Genomic DNA, 20,788 nt, shown 5'->3' on the forward strand with positions numbered 1-20,788 from the left:
TGCCTTCAAGGTGCCTGTCGGAGTGGACATCTACACAACTTGCTAGTCGTTACTCCATGGGAGCAGCTCTAGCAGCTACACGTTGTCCATGCGTGACACTCTGAACCACATGCTAATGGGATTCTCTGCTTATCATTTCTCCAGGAAAAGCGATCAGCAACATATTTATAAAGACAGGCTCAACAGAAGTGAAAAACAAATGTACTTCTCAGTTGTCATGCACAGGACTGGATGTTCCAATACTGCCTCTAAGCCCAAACAGCCACGGCTCCCAGCTAGACAGTAACAGTGTCAGAGACTGTATTCGACCCCCCTGGATCACTGGCAGTTTCTGCTTTTGGTCCCAGTGGCAGAATTGCGAGTGGATCCAGCCTTCTCAGTGCCTGGGACAAGTCAGTTCAACTCTTGGTGCCAGCTTCTTCTCACACCCTTTGCTTTCCCAGACAGAAGTGCCCCACGTATTCAGATGCTACTCAAACCAAGGAGAACCTGGCTCACTTGCGGCTACAAGACAAAACAGATATGCATGTAATAACGTGCTTCCTTAGTTTTGAGAAAACTGCCTAGAAATGAACTTGGATGGGTTTCTTTTCAAGGACTGAGTCACAGAAATTAGGAGAGGAAACATATGCTAGTGATCTAATACTAAAGATGCCAAAAATGCTGCAGTCACCCACTCAGAGTAATGGGAATTAAAAACTCCTCTGCATCTTGAACCCCAGCCTCCCGCCTTGTCTTTTAAGACACATAAATGTCAGGGGAGATGCTTCTGTATGCAAATTTTTTGACCACACATACACATTTTACATTACATCTTTTCAGATCCAGAATTTCAGGCTAAGGCAGGCTCTCGGGGAAGATTCTTCTAAATTTTTACATGTTACTGAGAATAATGTAGGAACATTTTTACCAGAAGAAATGCTAGTGTTTCCATGGTTCGGAGCCAGCTTTTGAAATGCAAGCAGGGTTTCCCTGAAGTCTTAGGTATGTATCTGTGCAAATGTGTTCTATATATAGAATAACATGCTCTAAAACACTGATTGCACATACTGAAAGGCAACTCTGCTGTTCAATAGTTGTATGTTTTGGAAATTGCCCTTCAGTTCCTCTCAACTCCAGCCAGACTATAAAAACATGATACTGACTGACAGCACATACATGTACATGAGCTTTTAGGTAAGCAGCTACAGCCCAACAAGGTAAGAAAACAACTTGTTCTTCATCTACGCTTGAATGCATTAACATTTTTACATGTAATCACAGCTCTTATTTTCCTGTTATCTTTCTTCCAGTCTTACAATTTTTCCCAACAGAAGAACAGCTCTAATGTTTCCTGATCTACTTTTAGAGAAAACCTTCAACAACATCTTCATTTTTCACCGCGCTGAAAGGTGCAACGGAAGTCAAGTGGGGCTCTGCTTTGGGCATATTAAATAAGATATGTGTGTGTATGGCTGTGTGGTGGGTATTTTGAGAAATAAAGTCCTAAATATATAACTTTGAGCATCCGAGAATAAACTGACACTGCATAATTTTGACCATCACTGCTTTGAACTTTGATTCCTGACTGTACGTAGGAGATGGCAGTACCAGCTATAGGATGCTGCGAAGACAAGTTCTGAAACATTTGAACAATTTCTGGATGCCAGATCAAGGCTTTGTTCAAATACCAACAAGGAAACCAGATGCTTTGAATTAACTGTAGGAAGTGGATAATGTACATTAAGCAAGGGCCTGGAACCATTCTCTGAATGAGCCAGTTGCACAATTATACACTAAATAAAAAAAGTGGCTCTTTGGGGGTTAAGATGAAAAAAACCATAATGTGTTATGTTGCATAATTCAGGCTTGATGAAAGCAGGCACTTTTACAAATTTCTCTGTACTTCAATTTGAAGCCTTAACAGATATTAGATACAGTTTGCATCTAAATTGCCAAAAGAGCATGGCCACAAATTACAAGAATTTCTGAGCAGAGGGTCAGGAAGATCTGTTTCTCTGCAGATTACAAATCAGTATCAATCCTATTGCAGGGGAGAGAATGCAATGCAACTCATCCCACATGCCCAAAGTATGAAGGAGATCACTTAGGTAAATATTTTTAGAGCATTCAGCATGAGGGAATTAAGATCACGAAATAATAGCGAAGATGCTAAAGGTCCTGTCTGAAAGGATAGACAGCACCAACAAAGCTGTTCTCGTGACTGCATCCACAGCAGCTCAGAGATGAAAACAGCTGGCCAAATTTAGCTGAACTGAGGAGAACATCTCTAGGTTTGACAACACTTTGTCCCTGAGTGGTTCATCCACATCTGCACTCTTCTTTAGAGCAGCTGGCCTTCACCACCTCCTGGGACAGATCCTGGGAGAGAAAACCCTACTCCACACCTACAGAACAATTCCTGGTTCTTTTATGTAAAACCCTGGAGGAAGATACAAGAGGCACAGAAATGGCTTGGCTCCCTTCAAACAAGCAGCAGATGTCTTTATGCATGAGCAGCGTGTGGGAGACACTCTCCAGCAAATTACAGTGCTACAGGGTCTGGCTCCATGAAATCAGAGATTGGATCTGGAGATTAGAAACAACACATGCCACTCAATTAGCGATACACCGGCTGCCAGACAAGCTCTAGGGCCATTTTCCACGATCGTGAGTCTTATCTTCAAAACCCAGCCTCCTCCCACACCTCAGCGCTACCACCGTGTTCGATGGCAATATTCAACCATCACTACAAATGCCTCTAACTAGAAGGTGTTAGCAGTGGGTTTACCTAGTACCTACTCATTGGAATTTGCCATCATTAGAGAACACACCGAGTATAAGCCATGACTGACACTCACTCTCAGCTAACATCTGATTAAAAGCTCAGCTGTTCGACATCTTCTGCCATGCGTCCTTTGAGAAAGCCACCACCGAGTCACCCATTTCTTCAGAAATGAAGAAACAAGAAGTTGATTTTCCCCCTCCAAATGAAGGAAGTTCTGGGGTGTGAGACGGTTAGAATGGGTGCACAATAACTGCAGTGACATCTAGTAGTCCAGAAGGGACCAACAATGACTCCTGAGCTTCAGCACTGTAATTTCTGGAAGTGTCACGCTCCAGGTCGAGCTCTCCTGTCAAAACAGTCTGTCACTAAAAGACAGTTTGGAGAGCGGGGCTGTATTTTTTTTGCTCGTTATGTAACACTAATCACGTTTCCTTGGGCAGTGGAAGAACTCTAAGAAGAGTGCTAAAAGGTTTCTCAAGCACACCACAGGCTAGTGAGACAGCTTAAGACCTCACGTCAAAGCCTCTGTGCTTCCCATCACACTGCAGTCACGATAACTGGCCCTCCTCGTCTTTCTTTAACATTAACGAGCTCAGCTACAGCTGTTCTTCACATTTCAATTTATCCCTTAACCTCCAGGTTTTAACTTTTCGCTGTAATAGCATGCTACGGTTTTGTTTCATTCCCTTTGCACTTTACCTGTTAGTATTCTCCAGGACTTCAACCTTCTTACGCAGCTCACTATTTTCATTTGAACAAGTCTCAACTCTGGAGACAGCACAAAAGAAAGGAAGAGGAATGTAAAAAATCAGTTGTTTATTAAACTTGTTTTCACAAAGAGCTCTATGATCTTGCCTACATTTAATGAAGAGTTATACAAAATGAACTTCAGTCATAATCTTTAATCATATTTCATGGTGTAAAAGACATTGCAAAAGATACTACTAGCTGTGGAGCACCTTCTTACACGGCTCAACTACACCCCTGCAGCTGCAGATCACTCAGGATGGGCTGTAACTACTTTTTGCCCCTTGAAATAGCAACAGCAAAGACCTTGCTCAGACTTTCTCTGTTCATCAGGCCGTGGGACAGATACTTTAAGAGTCACAGAGCATGCTATATATATGTTGCTACCATGTATTTTGTGCAAAAGTGTTCAATGTGTGCATTTAAGACGAGGCACTGAGCAATTTGGTGAATGCCACACTTCTGAAATCAGATCCTTGAATTTCAAGTTTAGGGAGGCTAATAAGCCAGAAGGATTAATTTCCAAGAGGCTGCTCATTTCCACACCGTCCCTGGAAACCCCCTAAACTAAAGTTGGTTAGGACTCCTAAAAAGACAAACACGACCAGCCGAAACAGCCTCAAGAAGGAAAAAGGTAAACGGGTTTGATATCTGTATGTATACGGTGGCATTTCACAAGAGTAACTCTGAGAAAGCGAGACTCATTCATAAAGAGGTAAGAAATAAAAATTAAATTACATGAAGGATATCACCAATGATGGTACAAGGGGTTTAACAGATCCATCTGGTGAAGTGCATAAGAGAAATACGAGAATACTTGTCTGTTGGAAGAAAGATCAACTTGGGATATAAATCACTAACTGGGGGTTTGGCTCCTTCTCACTAAAGAAAGTTGGGTCACATGCTGTTTTCCCGCATCCTGCTTATTTTCCCAGGCAGTCTTGACTCACCTACGTCCCATTTCTGTCTCCATCTGCACTAGAAGACACAATAAATTCACCCTGAACCCACCTTTCCCTGGACACCGTCCACCCACTGGGCCGACAGAATCGCACGAGAGGGAGGCCAACAGCAGATGGGTCTTGCCTTACCGAAGGTTTAAAGTCTCTGTGGGCATGTTAGCAACGTGTTGCAGGCAGACACAGTTACGAACGCAGCACCCCAGCACACGTACAAGCAGAAGCCAGAAGGGGCTTTTCTCAGTCCTAACCACGAGGTGGCAGCTGGCGCTCTGTGCACGCAACAGTCCCAGCATCAACAGCTGGATCCCTTCCCAGTCCAGCAACCAGGGCTATTGGCCCCCTTGAAACAGGAAGGAGGCTGGCTTACTTTTTTTCCAGACTGTCCATGTATTCTTTCTTTTTTCTTCTACTTTCCTGGGCAGAGATCTAAGGGAAAAAAAAGGAGAAAAACACAAAATATTCGCATAGGAAAAAAAAAAAAAAAAGCATCAGAGATGAATTAATAAACTGGTAAAACGCCCTGACGTTATTAGATTCAAGCCTCCGTACTGTTCTTTATTCTTGGCAAGCAAAGCACTGACTTGGTCTGTTTCCACATCCTGAAGCAAGAGTGCTCTTCCCAGTAGTAGAAAAAAGATCATCCCCTGCTCTTCCAGAACTAACCTTAAAAAGTAAATCAGATTAATCCGGAGAGAATACCCTAGGACAAATACTCAAAGATGATCCCGGGACGATGCCCTACATCTGGGAGAGGAAAAGCCCACGCACGTGCTAGCGTCTTTGTAGAAGACGACACAGGGGGGTCCTGATGAGCAAGTCAAATGTCAGTCAGCAATCCAGTCCTGTAGCAAAGGTGGCCAACCAGATCTGGGTCTACATTAACAAGATTGTGGCTGGCAGGTTGAGAGAAGTGGTTCTTCCCCTCTAGTCAGCGCCTGGAAGACCACAGTTGAGTACAGTCTACAGTTTGTAGCTCTGAAATCAATACTTTGGGTGGATAGAAGCAAGCCCCGAGGAGGACCACTGCTGTAAGAAGCATGCTGAAGCACATCAGGGAAGGCAGAGAAAGCTGGGTTTGTTCAGGTTTACAAAGAGAAGGCTAAGGAGGGAATCCTACTGCTGTCTTCAACAGTCACGCCTGGTGAAGATGATGTCAGAGTCTTCTCAGACGTGTACCGCAAAATGGCAAGAGGCATCAAATACAAGTTGCAACACGGGAAATTCCAATTAGACATTAAGAATGCTATTTATTTGTTTTTACTACAAAAGTGGCCTAATATGGCAACGGGTTGCCCAGAGATGCTGAGGACTCGGCACCCTTTGAGACAGTAAAACGTGACTGGAGAAGCCCCTGAGAAACTTGCTCTAAGCTGACCCTGCTTTCAAAGCAAGAAGGTGGACCGAAGGACCTCCAGAGGTCCCCTCCAATTTAAATGAGACTGATTATATGAAAGTGGTACATAAACTGCATAAGGTCACTTCCAAATATTTTGAAAAATATATACTACAAGACCAAATTCCAGTTCAGTGTGGGAAAATTTACTCTTCCATCTGCAAAACCAAAACCAGAATGCATTAACCTTCAAAGATGTGCTGATATCCACTAGAACAAGTGAGCTGGCCAGGTCTGAAAAAAAAAAATAAAAAATGCTTTCCTCCCTGTCTCTAGGCTCTTTCCCATGTTAGAAGAAAGAAAAGACCTGTAGGGCATTTCACAGCTTTGGTATCAACCATTCATTTAAAGGTTGTGGAACTCAGGGATCAGAAGACTAGGGCACTGAAATACACAGTCAGATTTTAAAACATGGAACAGTGGAAAAGACCACCACCATCACCATGGAAAGAATACAGCTCTTTGCCTACCATAAGGGTAGGATTGTACTGTTTTTAAAATGGAGCCAAGCAACAGCAACTTGATACCCTGCTTGCTAAATACTCTATTGTTCAGGTGTTCAGGTAAATACCTGGACAGAGGCACACTGTCACAGTGACAGACAATTTGATGTATGTGTTTAGGAACAAAGAAAAACTCTCTACTAAAATACATCTTACAGCATTCAACAGTACCACAGGCCATTACTGAAGAATTGTTGCAGCATCCTTTTAAATGAAGGATGAGTAGGAATTACCCACCAAAGCTAACTTTTACCTTGTTCTTTATTTTCCTGCGGATTTTCTTCAGCACCTTCTCTTCTGCTTTTGTCAGGGGCAGTTTGGTAGGGATTGGGTACCCCTCTGCTATCAGTGTCCTCTTCTCCTCCTCTGTCAGGATGAGTGGGCCAGTCCCCTGTAATTTCTGCAATTGTTACGGAAATGAAATAATATGACAGTAAGCGCACGCAGCCCTAGAGAAAAGGGTGTTAGGGAAGAGAGGCAGCAGCTCTCCCCCTTCAGAGAGGACGCTGCCTACTGAAACAGCAGCCTCCTGCAACTGGGAACGCATGGAAAGGGAAGACAGTTTAGATAGCTTCCATTCAGAGACTCAACCCTTGGGACAAGATTCCCTCAAACGAGTTGCTCTCGGCCCAGCCCTGCATACACCGAGATCAACAGTAAAACTTCCCTTGGATCAACCAGAGAAAGAGACAAACGAAAAGCATTACTGAAAATCCCTCCCTAAAGGTCACCACTTGCTTTCGACAAGACAAGAGGACAGATGCAGATCTACCAGGGACAGGTTAACCCAGAAGGGCTGGGCCCTACTGCAAAACACAGTCTGCAGTGGGAGAAACGTAATAACACCATTGAAGCCCGTCTCGGCTTAGAGGAGAGGCACACGCTGTTCTCTGTGGGAACAGAACAGACCAGTGAGCCAGAATTACTGGTTGGGCAGTTTGACCAGAGGCGGATTAATCTAAAGAACAACACAGTTAGCAAATCCATGGCAAAACCAGTAATTAATTAATAAAAAAAAAAAGGAAAAAAAAAAAAGAGACAGATAGATGCTGGAAAAAGTCAGCCCAACTTACATGTGGTGCAGTCAGGAGAGGGGAGTTGGAGAGCGCTGAAGCTGTGCGTGATGTCACTTTAGCCGTGGCTTGGAGTTGAATTGGGCTTGAAGGAGGGAGCGACCTAGCTGGGCTCTGCCCTCCCTCAGAGTCGCTGCCATGGCTGCTGGGAGGGGTTGGAGGCAAATGCAGGGGATCCACTGCTAAATGGCAAGAGATACATATAACACAAGGTTTTGAGGTGCTAATGTGAACTGCCTCCAGAGCTGCCACCGCCATCGCCACCCGGTTTCCAAGACTAGGACTCTCTGCTAAAAAACAGAGCAAGCAGAAGTGGCAACTTGGAAGATTTTCAGAGCATGCAGGTGTCCGAAGGAGGAATGAAACGCAGCAGCTATCTTTAGGTTCAACAGACAAAACAGGGCTCTGTGCATATGTTCCAGTCATTTCTACCTACACTTCAGCTTCTTCTCCAACTGCTCGGAGGTTTAAGTATAGCGCTGCAGTACGAGTCCCCTGTCCCTGGAAAACCACAGTAAAAGAGGGCTCTGAGCCAGCGTGCTTTCTCTTCAAAAACAATAAGCCTTTCCTAACTTTGCTGTGGATTAAACAAACCACCAGCATTTTTCAAGAGAAGGTATCACGTCCGAGGTGTCATATGAACAAGGAGGAGAGAAATAATCTGCCTCCTAAGGACTTGGTTTGGCAAAACTGAGAGGAAGTGACAGCCTAGTGACAGCAAAGGTTTTAATGTACCGATGGAGCAGGAGCAGCCACCACAGGAACCCCTCTTGTGTTGTGCAATCCAGGGCCATAAACTAACTGCTGCTGCGCTTGCAGACAAAAGAACCTGTGCTAGAATTGGCAAGCAAAGTGCTGCTTAGGACCAAATGGGTTTGGACCAAGAGAAACAGGGCAACATCTCACCTACTCATATTACACGGACGATTTAGCAGATGTACAAACCAGCCATAACTAAGTCATTTTTAATCTGACATAAATTCACAGCAGTGAAAATTGGGAGTAGGAAGATACAGGGCTGAATTTGTCACCTTTCACTTCTGTTATACTTTGCGAATTTGAGTTGAAAGGATCAAATGGGCGGTGGGGGAGGAAGAAAGAAAAATAGTAACAAAAAAAAAAAAGCTATTATATATGAGCTGTTTTTGTCTAGCATCTTAACTCTAGCAGTTGCCAGAGAAGATATGCACTTGAAAAACAGAAAGGCCCTTAATCCCACAAATTGAGCAATTAAATCTATGCCCTGGGTTGAGATACAGCCTCCCTTTTTCCACCTGTTACATTGCTTCTCTCCCTAGGGCAGTTCTACTTACTTACACAAATGAATTCACTAACAGAGTATCAAGTGTTCCTAAGTGAGATGCAGTTATCTGCTCAAATTTCAGCCCAAATATTTGGCTCTTTCAGACTTTCCTTGGGTTGACAGATTATATGCCAGAAAACCATGTTTAACTTTCAGGGCAGGGGCCATTGCTCCTCCTTCCCTCATTTATAGATTAGTGCAAAGGGATTCTAGCAGTTCTTAAAAACTCTACTAAAAATAATATGCTACAAGCAGTTGCACCTAACTTTTAATTTCATATAAACTCATATTCTTGCTTTTGTATCAGGGGTTAAAATGGTAAAGTTTTTGCTTCTGCTCTTCACGTTTTCTATGCCTTAGTTAAATCCCCTCAAATTGATTTATCTTCTCGCCTAAATAATCCTAGACTTTAAGGATTCAAGCTCCCTCCAGCAACTGTACAATTGTTAATACGCTACAGACAAGAAAAGGATCATTTTCCGTGTGAAAACAAGATAAAAAAAAAAAAAAAAACAAACAAAACAAAACAAACACATAAATGGGTCAGAGCGAGGCTGGCTCTGCAGCAGCTTGAGTTGAATCCCTAGAAGGCAACAGCCTCAGCCTAAAGATTAACATGGTAAACAAGGAAGCCAAATATTTAATCAGGATAAAGTACATTCATTGTGCATTCTGGTCATCTCCCCCTGCATTTTGGGTTGGTAATTAACAGACCTTCCTTAGAAGAGAGGTTCAGGAACTGATCAACTTCATGGGGCTCCAATTTAATCTCTGGAAGAACTTTCTGGCTCAGTGGTTTCATCTGGAAAAGAGAAATTAACAGCATGAAAACCCAAAGCACACATCTTAAAAATCTTAATAGAAGGACACAAGGATGACTTCTCCATAAATGGAGAGGTTTCCCTCTCCTTCTGCTCTGCTACAGGCAAAGCTTTAACTGCTTCACACAGTTTGCTAAACCAGGCTACAGAGAATACTGCCCTGACTACTCCCACTGTGGCTTTTCTTACTACTATATTTAGCTAAATAAAAGATTACGCCTCAGAGATGACATTTCAGACTGAAAGCTAGCATGCAGCCCACTTAAATTACTTCTCTTAGCAACAGAGCTGCCGCTAGGATCTGCCGGACCGCACAGTCTGTCTGAGCAGAGACAGAAACACTCCTGGCAGTGGGGGAGAGCCTGTTCAAGACTGTTGTCAGCTGGGAGCAAGAGCAAGGTGCCAGTCACCGGACACCGGATTATCAGACCCAAGTTCATTTCACGGTGTGGAGGAGCAGGAAAAGAGACAGTCACGGCTGACCAAAGTTTGGAAGACGTCCGGCTTGCCCTCTTGACAGGGCTGGGGCACCAGGCTGCCAAGCTGTTGCTCAGATTCTGCCTGAATGCTACAGTCCCCGGCTCGAGGAAGTCAGTCTGGCACACCAGCACGCTCACTGCAGCCAAAATGTCTCTCAATAACCTGTGTAACTAATCTGTGCAACGGGAATGAGCCACCAGCGAGTCCCAAAATACTCGGCACATCACGGCGTTCCAGGCTACAGCAGGACGATGTACCAGGGACAGCACATTCAGACTGGAAGAGGATTATGGGAAATTCGTGTCTCCTATTTTCGCTTCCTCATAAAATAATTTCTGTTGCACATATTTCTGATCCACATCCAAGTGGAAACGTTTATTTTCAGCATATCCTAACTCCACCCGGTCTGGACTGCCATCGCACCCTGGGGACTGGGACCAGTCACCCTTCTTCCTCCACTGGCAGGGGACTCTGGCAGGCCATGTGCTGCTGCAGTTCCTTCTCCTTAACTCAACCACAGCCAAACTAAGCCCTTGAGAACGCCCGCAGGCTGCTCCAGCTGTGGTCAGAAAGGCATCACACACGCTCCTTCACAAGGCCGGTTGGGAGTGGAAGCAGCAGCAGCAGCTCCAAGTGTCAAAGCTTCACGGACCTGGCAAAAGTGACTTAGCAGGCAAACGGCGAAACTCTCCAGCAATTTCAAACCACAAGTCTTGTTCTGATTAGGGGAAGGCACAGCAGCCCTAAAGCAAGTGATTATGGAAGACACTTCGCTTGTCACAGGCTCAATAGGGCAAATAGGTTAGTCAGTTCAGGCAGGGCTGGTTCATCAGAAACTCTTTAAATATTTTTAAAAATGCGTGAGCCCCAGGCTTAGGGGCTAGCATCCAAGAGAAAGTTGTGCATCCAACCATTAAAACCCGAAGATGTAGATAAGTGTTTTGAAAAACAAGCTCTTACAACAGCAGTGGGACACCAGCAAACATCTAAAAACGTTAAAGCAGGCCGCAGTGTGCAGCCTGAGTTGACAGCCTGCGGCACCGAGGAGGCTACCCTGGTATGCAGAGTCTCAGGAGAATCCATAGCTAATTGTGCAGAGAGGAGAACAGAAAGCCTGCACGTACCAGGGCATCCGTCTGTAGCTCAGGTTGTTCCCCCTCCAGCGACGTGGCTGTGACAGTGAGACTGACGGAGGGAGCAAGGCCTGACGTCTCACACAACGCTGGCTCAGTCTTTATGGCTGCTGGAGTCAGCTCTGTACCCAGACACCATTCCTCATTTTCCAGGTCACCTGCCAGGGAAGGAAATCGGACACCACATGTTTAGGTCAGAGACAGAAAGACTACAAATGAAAATAATGTCATCCCTCCTCCAGAGAAGGGAAACAAACACAGAAGGCATTTCAGTCGATCAACAAAACTCTGCCCTTACTATTCAGCTCTCAGTCAATGCAGACGGCCGTGCCATTTCAGGGCTGTAACCTAATCCTAGCCCCAGGATACAGACAGGAGCAAGGAGGAAAGACACAGAGCACTAATCACTGTAAGTTGCCCAAAGCTGCTAACACGGAGCAGAACAAGACTAAACAAGCCATTGGGTAAAGCAGCCAGGGAGCCGTGTCTTACACACGCTAACGCCTGCCGACTCAGTTTTATTTCTCCTTGTAGAGTTTAGCCAGGCTTCTGCTCCTTCTACTGCTCGCAATCATCAAGCAGTCAGAGGGGTGATATTGTACTTTTAAGAACAAAGGATTTTTCACACTCTCATCTTCAACGCTTTTCCCCCCAAGGATTCATTTAGTAAGTATAAAAGAGGATAAAGGCTTCGATGATTTCACAGGAGCACCAGTGCCATGGTGATCACATCAAGTTCCTCTCCGGAGCCTCTGGAAGTCACAGCACAGGATGAGTATTTTGACTGGCAGCAATGAAACGTGCATCGCATGTTGGCAGAATTGTCCCCTAGCTCCACTTACTGCAAGCTCACTAATCAGGACAAAGTCGTGCAGTTTTTCCATGGACAAAGCTGACAGGTTTGCCTGGCACTGTCAAGAACTGGAAGACGTTTGGCATGGTAAGTTGATAGCTCCCCATTTCCATTCATGAAGCAGTCACTGTTCAAGCTTGCTGAGAAAGGACTTACTTATTCTCCCAGGTCTAAAGTACCATAGAGGATCAAGAACTTGAAAGGACACAGACTTTAAAACAATTCTACAAGGCTATTAACGACCCTGCTTAAAATTAAAAAGAAAAAAACCAAATAAAGAAACCAAATGCATTTTTGGCAGTTGCAATTCTGCCTTCAAAACAAGTCCCATCCTTACTGCTAGAGTTCAGTCATGTAAGTTCTTTCCTCTTGCAGGAGAGTACCCTACACCAGCCGTCCTGCATCCCAACAGTGCACAGCACAGTCCTCTGCCACAACTGGTCAGCCGCCGAGAAGCGCATCCATTAAATTAAGCAACTGAAATCTGAGGCCAAACGTACGCAAGAGAAAAGTGTCGGTCCTTCCTTCCCTCCTGCCTTCACACGGAGTATTGACTGCATATACGGAATTAAAGCGGAGAGCCAGCACGTACGCCGCACGGCTAGTAAAGAGCAACAGGGCTTTGAATTAACTGCATGCTGCACCGCCGCTGCGGGGGGCAGCCACGGTGCTGGGGCTGTGCCACCAGCAGCCTGCAAGGCCGACACAAGACCCTTACACACCTGAGCGTGTCCAGTTGGTGAGATGTCAACAGAGTTCAGCTGCAGACCGGTAACAAAAATAAGAGCGGGCTTACTGCCTGCGTGCTGCTGTCTGCCCTTTGCTATTAAGACCACACGCACACACACACACCCCCGGCACACGGGCACTGGGCAGCAGCTGGGTGACGGGAATAAGGGAGAAGCATGTGCAACTCCAGTGCTAGTAATTACTTTGTGGTGGGACCTAACCTCCACCGCTGGCAGGGAAGGAGGTAATTTGAGTAAAGACACACCAAGGAATTAAAAATGAAAAATATGTATCCTGTAATCAGAAGCACAAGAACAGCCAGCGCAGCTCTGCCAAGAGAAGTAACTGTACAGCAAGGGCTAAACACCGTATTTAAGTTTCTGAAGAGCTCACTCCCAAAGCTTTCTGGGAAGTGCCGAAATATAAAAATAGAAGTATTTATGAAAGAAAGAGGTAGCAATGTCTAAATATTAACTCAGGAGAGAGGACGCTGCTCTCTTTCTACCCGCCCTGAGCCTCTCTACTCACAAACACGGGAGTGCAGCTCCCTGCCTGCCGATTGCAATGAAATATTCAGTGGATCTGTGCACACCCTCTAGCTTGCTGCGTGTGGATCATTCAGATAAGAGCTTTCAAGTGGTCTCTTTGCCTGGAAATCCAAAATCCCCTGGTAAATGCAACTTTCGAATGCTTGTTTGGGTAACTTCTCCCCAACACCGTGCTGTGCGGAGCTTGCTGCCTCTCGCACCCCTGGGTCGAGCTACACCGTGGCAGTGCTATCCTCTGTCATCTACTACAGACTCTCTTTGGGAGGGAAGGCTACATATAAATGAGAGCTATCACTGAAACAGGTAATTAGCCCCGAACTTCCTGAGATTTCTATCATCATGCACGCAGGAGAGAAACCTAGCCATGGGTGCCCAGCGAAACAGGGCATGTCCGCTAATCATCTAAGGCTGCACTTTGTGATGTTTATCACCTCTAATCCCCAGACTCATGAGGATTCAGCTGCTGTACGACGGCAAGATATGCTGGCCTTCAGCCCGTCATTTTACTCCTCTGGAACCTGACTTTGCTGATGAACCTGCCATCCCTGCCATCACCACTTAGATCTGCACAAACTGCTCGGGGTTATTCTAGGCTTTAAAGCTGGCCTAACCAGTTTGTAGGGTTACGGATGGTTTTCAGTGACAGCAACACACTGCATTTAACACTGAGATAACTCTCAAGAGCAGCATCCAACGCTTTTCTGACACTGCCTCTGACGATGCGTGGTGACAGCTGTTGTTCCAGATGAACAACCCTGTGAAAGGAAGGGACGGAGCAGCACACTGATCAAATCCCACCTTGATACCACGCCACTCTCCCCACTTTTTCCAAGCCCCTGTTATGCATTCACTATCATGGTCGGTGGTGTGCAACAAGTTACTTTCTTTTGACACGTTCCAGCTTCTGAAATCACCAACGATCCTTCCTCTGCTCCAAGAGAGCTGCGAGGACACTTCCCACTCTCCTTTCTCCTCCTCCTGAGCACAGCAGGTTGACATTATCTGAAAATCATTCTTAGTTTATTCTTATAATAGCCCCTTAACACCTTAGTCTACTCTGGCTAGCACTGTACTAGCAGAACAAAGGGGCAGCCCTCCTCCCAAAGCCCTTGAGAACGTTGCATAAACCAGAAAAAAATTAGGCTTTATGGAATAATGAGAACAAGCCAGAAGGTGCAGATGAAATACTGAAATGAAAGGACAATGGAGGTTGGCTCAAGGGACCCACTGGGGGAAAAGGGAGGTGTCTTCTCCAGACTAGCCAAGACATACTGTGGAAAGAGTAGATGACTGGTGTCAAGAAATTGAAGGCGAGTGTTTATATTTTTATTTGACATTATCCAGGAGGTACACCTGAGCTGTTGAGACAAGAGTCCAAAACAAAGGGCTGAGAAAATGATCTTGGTGACTGTATTCTAGACAGATACAAATAGGACAACACTGCATTGCTGAGACAAAACATGTTGCAGATCATTCAGATATACGGAGAAGAAAGCCTAAACATCCAAATGGTTAGAAAAAATCCACACCTTAAAGATGGTCACTTTGGCTGTTAAAAATCTCTTCTCAAGCTTCAAAACACTGATCCCAAAGTTCATGGTTGAACAAGTGACAGGGGCTGTCAGTCCCCTTTCCCAGCTGAAGCTTTCTGTGAGCTTCAGAGCTCTATCATGCTATTTAGATGAGAAGCATTCCCCTTCAGCTACCCTTTCAGAAGTCCACGAATGTGAGGCATTTTGACACATTGAGTATGTCATTTAAGGAGCCTACAAAGTACTTAGCAAAATCCCAGCTAATGCTCCTATGTGCAATGCATGAGGACTGTTAAATTCCACATACAGACTATGTTAACTGAACATTAACATTGCAAAGCACTCAGGTATTAAGAAATACCTATCAAGGTTTAATTCAGGGTACTTTTTCACATCATATACACCTAAAAATAGGAATGTTTTAATAACAAGATCAAACAATTCCTCTACAGAATGCCTTACCCAACAAGCAGAATGCATGGTACTCCCCCAACCAAGGACTTATTCCATGTTTTGTTATTGTCTCACGCACGGCCTCATCTCTCCTTTACCAAATAAAATTCAAATTCTATTCCCACAGAGCTGTTTAATTCCCTCCCAGGGAAACGCTTCACCAACCTGAATTAATTTCCACAGCGGACCTGAAAATTCAAGTCAGCCATGAAGAGATTAAGGCCAAAAAAAATCTAGTAATTTAAAATGGCCAACTGGAGACAATACAAATTGGATTTTTCAGATGATTTCGCACTGTTATTATACTTTATCAAAATACAGTATGCATTGAGTTTTCAGTTGTGGCTGCGAGCATCTACCACTGCTGCAAGTTAAACATCAGTTTCAAATCAAGCATTCAAAAAGCCCATTCATCACAGCAACCCAGGGTTTGCAACACACGCATCTAAGATCTTATCTTCTGTGTCCAAGACTAAAATTACATTTCTTTGGAAAGCTTTGTGTGCTGCTTCTGTCATCAAGCTTGTCCCACTTCTCCTGCAGACTCTCGTTCAGCAAGCATCTTCCACTTTCTTTTTTAAAAAAAAAAAAAAGGCAGGAGCCTCACTAAGTGCCAAAGTAAGTTCAATCAGTGTACGAAGCAATGTTCTCACCGATAGGAAAAACTTTAACCATGTCCTCTTCTCTCCCAGCTGCACTCACTGCAAGTCCAGCTTGGCCCCAGATACGACATGCAAAGTGTTGTAAGATGCTGTGTCTGTGATAACACAACAGAGGAAGCTCAAAATGGGACATAATTCCCCCGGTACTGCAAGCGTAAGCACTGCGTGCCATGCAGATCTACAAGGTGTCCAAGTAGCAGACAAACTCCTTCTGTCCCCTGCCTTTATTTCAGAGGCCCTCATCTTGCCACATGTTCCAGCATCTGCAGTTAAGATGGGCAATGCTACTCAGCACACCACCAGTGGACTTTCCCTTTCCACTTTCACTTCTCCAGATCACTACCCCCAAAAGGGAAAAGGCTACGCACCCAACAAGGAAAGCTTAGGATCATTCAAGTCCATTTTGAAGACTGAGTTATGCACAGGTGCTTGCCTTTGGGTGCGCAACACGCTCAAATCGAGTTCTCTCTTCGCTGCACACCGCGCACGTTATGATGACAGTTGTCAGCAGAAGTGAATTTCAGTGCTCCTCTAAGCATCACGGCTGTACCGATGATCGGTACGTGTGACGGGCATACACAAAAACCAGATAAACAAGGACTCTGCTTGTACGTGACAATTCATATATACTACTTCTGCGTTTGTTAAAAAAACATTTCTGAATATATATGTATTTATATATAGATAGGAAAAAAAAAATAAACATAGACTTAACACCACCATGTGCAGCTTTCTAGGATACTCATAGTTCTCTGAAGAACTGCAACATTTTGCTTCTTTCCTTGTTCCATATAGTATTATAGGAAGGCAGGGTAGGAAAAGCGGAAAATAAGGTAAAAAATGTTTACTGTATGTTTTTTTTTAATATCAGAGTTCCAAGCTTTTCTCTCCTTTTTCAAATTGTTTCTATTCAGCATCATTCTATACAACTAATTTTTCAATCTTGTCCAACATACCACCTCCTTTCCCGAGAAAAAGTAAATCTTCTCTAGTTTTGACTAAATTTTCCCCTCTGTGATAAATGTACAGAGAAACAGAGTTTATGCAATTACTACAAAGATCTCCCTTGCTCCCCACATCCATTTCAGCACTATCATTAAAGAGCTTATCAGAGACATTTTTTGCGTGGATAACCAGGTTGCATCAGTGAGTTGCTGTGTATTTTCAAATAAATGAAATTGGAAATGCACTTTGTATTTCTCCCTCACCCCTCCCAAGTAGGGAGAATGCAAGTATTCAGAGAAATAACATGACTTTCAACTTCTTTTCCCCTGCGGTAAAAAGGAAGACAGCACCACTAGGCAAACAAACCCACATGAGGAGTGTACCACTGAACCTAATCCTGAAGGAAAAAAACCCACCATATCACTATTACCACCACGACAGATCATAATCGCACAGAAAACAGATGCGGGCACTGCATGTCATTCCAAACAAGCCTGCAAATAAGACCTGTAGAAGCATCAAGAGATATCCTTATCTGTAGAAGCAGAATGAAGAGGCAACTCTCACCTGCTCAAAGTTCACTGTCCAAGCTACAGATAAAACAGCTAGAGAAAGACAAAAACAGAAACTTAAGGAGACCACGGCAGACTACGGGTCAAAGTGCTTTGCACAGGTATCAGAAGAGATATCTCTGGACAGGGTAATGCAAGAAGATCCCTAATGAGTCAAACTGCTCTCCAGCCAAGCGTATTTAAGTAATCCCCCTCTTCAGCTGTGTCATGGATTTGAGCAAAAGGGCTTCAACTAATTCCTTCTGGTCCGTGACTGACCTTGTACTGGCATCATGAACCACAGGGCTTGGATGCACAGCCTGGATGGCTCCTGCACGGCTGTGCCATATACAACAGTGTGCTGCCTTCAGACTCCGTTCATCACCCCTTAATATGACACTTTGACTCAGATGGAACTTAAACTTGCACCAAGGGCCCACGTTTGCAAAGCTGGGCTTTGGACAAGCGTTCAGTCCTGGGACTCTGAGACCTCGGAGATCACCACCCCTGTACAGCTAGCAGCAGGATCCAAGGGTGCTCACTAGCTCTGCGCCGCAAGAAACACGGCTGCCAGCTGGGGAGCTGGCTAACTGCAAGGACGAAAACACCTCCTGGGAGAGGCTCGCAACTTGTTTGTTCTGCTCTCTGTCGGCAGAAACACCCCACCACCCACCCGAAAGGGCCTCTGCTGATGCACGGATTCTAGGCGCGCTGCTGGACATGCCGCCCGCAGGGAAGTTCAGCGTCTCCCCAGCCCCGCAGTCTGAGCCTTTCCAAAAGCAAGCTGGACCCTCCTGGAGGAATAACTGCTTCCTTGTCTTCCCCCTGGGCTCGCATCGTCCCCCCCGGTGCCCAGCTCTGGGTTCAGGTAACACCCCCTGGCAGACACAAGCCCCGTTTATCATGCCTGAAATGCTGAGCTTCAACACCGCTGCTGCTACCCCCGCCTCTCCTCCGGGAGGTGAGAGCCCACATTCATCGACAAACAGTTTCTCTTACAGATTTTCCAGGTGGCATTTCCCCCTCCCAGCGTGTACACACACTCCCACCGCAAATAATGAAACCAAAGCCCTCGAAACAGCCTTGACAAAGGAGGTACTGTTTGACTACCGAACATTGGGGTCCTTTTTAACGTGCCAGGAAGGGAAAATTGAAATAAATGGGCAAAGATGAGCGGCAGCGATACAGAGTAATCACACCGCACAGCAGAAATAGCCTTTCTCCACTCACACTGGCATCCCCCCCTTTGAGTGGCAGGGAGTCCATCTAAAACCCAAATCTAAACCCTAACTCTAAACAGATTATTTGTATCAGTATCAAAGTTATTAAGATAGAAACAAGGGCACACTGTTCCTCCCATACCTAAACAACCAGGGTCAATACCTTCTTTCCTGCAGAGAATCTGACAGTTTTCAATCAGACTCGTATTGACACGTAAAACCAGCCAGAAGATGTCTTGAGGTTACGGGTTCTGCTTTAACCCTCCTTCAGACTAAGACTTTACACAAGCACAGCCGTCAGCTGGGACACAGTTCCTGATGTTTTTAATTCTTTTGCTTAGGGGTAGAAAAATGTTATTTTATATATATGGGAGCGAGGCACAGACTGAGGTGGTAGCTTGGATTTACGGCCTTAAAGCTTGATACTATTAAATGTCCTATAAAAGACTATAATTTTTATTTTTTTTTTTAAGATCTGTGAAAATTATCCGCAGAAGCACTGTGTTCAAATAAAACCGTTCCCTCACCTGTCTGAATTTTTGTCCCAACACCCCATGTGGATGTTGTGAAGGCATATCCATATTTTGGCAAAAAAAAAAAGGACTTGACGCTCACAGCGCATAACTGAGTATGAACTTCCCAGTGCAACACTAGAGAGAGAATGAGATCACTGGTTTCAGAAACATCAGGACTGAAAGTGGGAGGAGTATTCCCCTAAGACGCATCATTAGGGAAACTATTCCTGGGAAATCGGCTCCTGTAGTCACTTGACACAGAGTTTTGAAAAGGAACTGCAAACATCCCGTTGTTTAGAAAGGAACTGCAATAACTCAGTGCCCAAAAGTTATCCTCTATAGGGAAGCACCAAGGAAGTGCAGCTCGTTCCGACTGTAACTAAGTAGAAATCAAGAGGGAACTTAATCACAGCCTACAAACACCTGGGGAAGGAGGTTTCCAAGAGCAGATGGTTCTTTACTCCAGCAGGAACAAAGGCCATAAGGAGATCTCATATGCGAAACTGGAAGCCAAAGGAGGTCTGACAGCAAATAAAGTTGTCAGTTATTAATGGTGAGTATAAGTAAGCACCAAAATGCCCACCTCTAAATCAAAACTGATGTTTTTCAGACACATTGCTGCCCAGGTAGAAGTTACAGGCTTGATTCAAGCGTGACCTACTGAGATTTTGGACGTTGGACGTATAAAAGTTCAGAAATCTTCTCATCGTTTAGAACTGCAGATGCTGACAAGGACTGACTGCTACCCTTCCACATAGAAATCACCCAAGTACAGGCTACCACCACCAAATGGCTTCCTCCCCATTTCCTAAATAAACACACAAAAATAAAAAACACACAGGAAAAATGTCGCATTGGAATGTGCTCGCAAAAATTATCAGTATGGCTTTGACAGCATCTTTTCAAAACACAAGTGAATCTCTTTGTCCAGTTCCTTTTCTTTAAAGTCAAGGGCACAGGGGGGTTCCATTTTTATTGTTCGCATTTGATTGATTCTGTATTTGGAGAAAAACAGACAGAAGCAGGACAATGCATCTCTCTCTATATATATACACTATACTAAAAAATAAAATTAGGATATATAATATAACCTACTATACATAATAAATGTGAATTACATAATATACGTGTGTATATATATGTATACGTATAAAATTCATGAAGACCAGCCCAAGCTTCAAGCCCACAGGTGCTTCCATGGGAAGAGACAACACATGACACTGATAACTGCTTGTGGACTCCATACAGAAGCAAGCATTTTCCTGTACAAAGCATTGCCTGAGAGGAGGTCTGGATTTATCATCGAAGGGCTATTTGCCTTGAAGAAGTGGGAGCCATATACAGTGATGTTGGGGGGTTTTGTTTGTTTTGGGTCTCTTGTTTATTTTTTTCTTTTTCAAACCATGCAGGGAGATAGAGTTGAAGTTTAAAAGGAAAATGTGGGTTTTAAAAGCACACTACAGGAAAACATAACCTCAGCAGCGAAAAACCCAGTAACAATACAGGTTATATTCTGGGGCCGGCCCCAGTTTTGGCACAGCTAAGCGTAAAATGGAAACATACCATTTCTGCAATCAGTCTGTCAAACCTTTAGCCAA

General features: G+C 44.5%; 1 protein-coding gene across 2 annotated transcripts in view; it reads right to left on the bottom strand.

Annotated features, from left to right (window-relative positions):
- Positions 1-20,788, bottom strand: part of CREB3L2 (cAMP responsive element binding protein 3 like 2) — an 82,893-nt gene that overhangs the window by 12,398 nt on the left and 49,707 nt on the right. Inside the window, exons 3-8 of one of the 2 annotated variants that reach the window (XM_042795334.1) lie at positions 11,174-11,340; positions 9,463-9,550; positions 7,446-7,624; positions 6,626-6,772; positions 4,844-4,902; positions 3,467-3,535 (exon numbers count right to left, since the gene is read on the bottom strand). In XM_042795334.1, the coding sequence (XP_042651268.1) occupies positions 3,467-3,535; positions 4,844-4,902; positions 6,626-6,772; positions 7,446-7,624; positions 9,463-9,550; positions 11,174-11,340 (709 nt within the window). Of the gene's footprint in view, positions 1-3,466; positions 3,536-4,843; positions 4,903-6,625; positions 6,773-7,445; positions 7,628-9,462; positions 9,551-11,173; positions 11,341-20,788 lie in introns of both variants that reach the window. The other variant, XM_042795333.1, reaches the window with a different exon arrangement.

The sequence above is a fragment of the Tyto alba genome, unplaced genomic scaffold (genome assembly GCF_018691265.1).
Source record: "Tyto alba isolate M040663 unplaced genomic scaffold, T.alba_DEE_v4.0 Super-Scaffold_21, whole genome shotgun sequence".
Taxonomy (NCBI): Eukaryota; Metazoa; Chordata; class Aves; order Strigiformes; family Tytonidae; genus Tyto; species Tyto alba.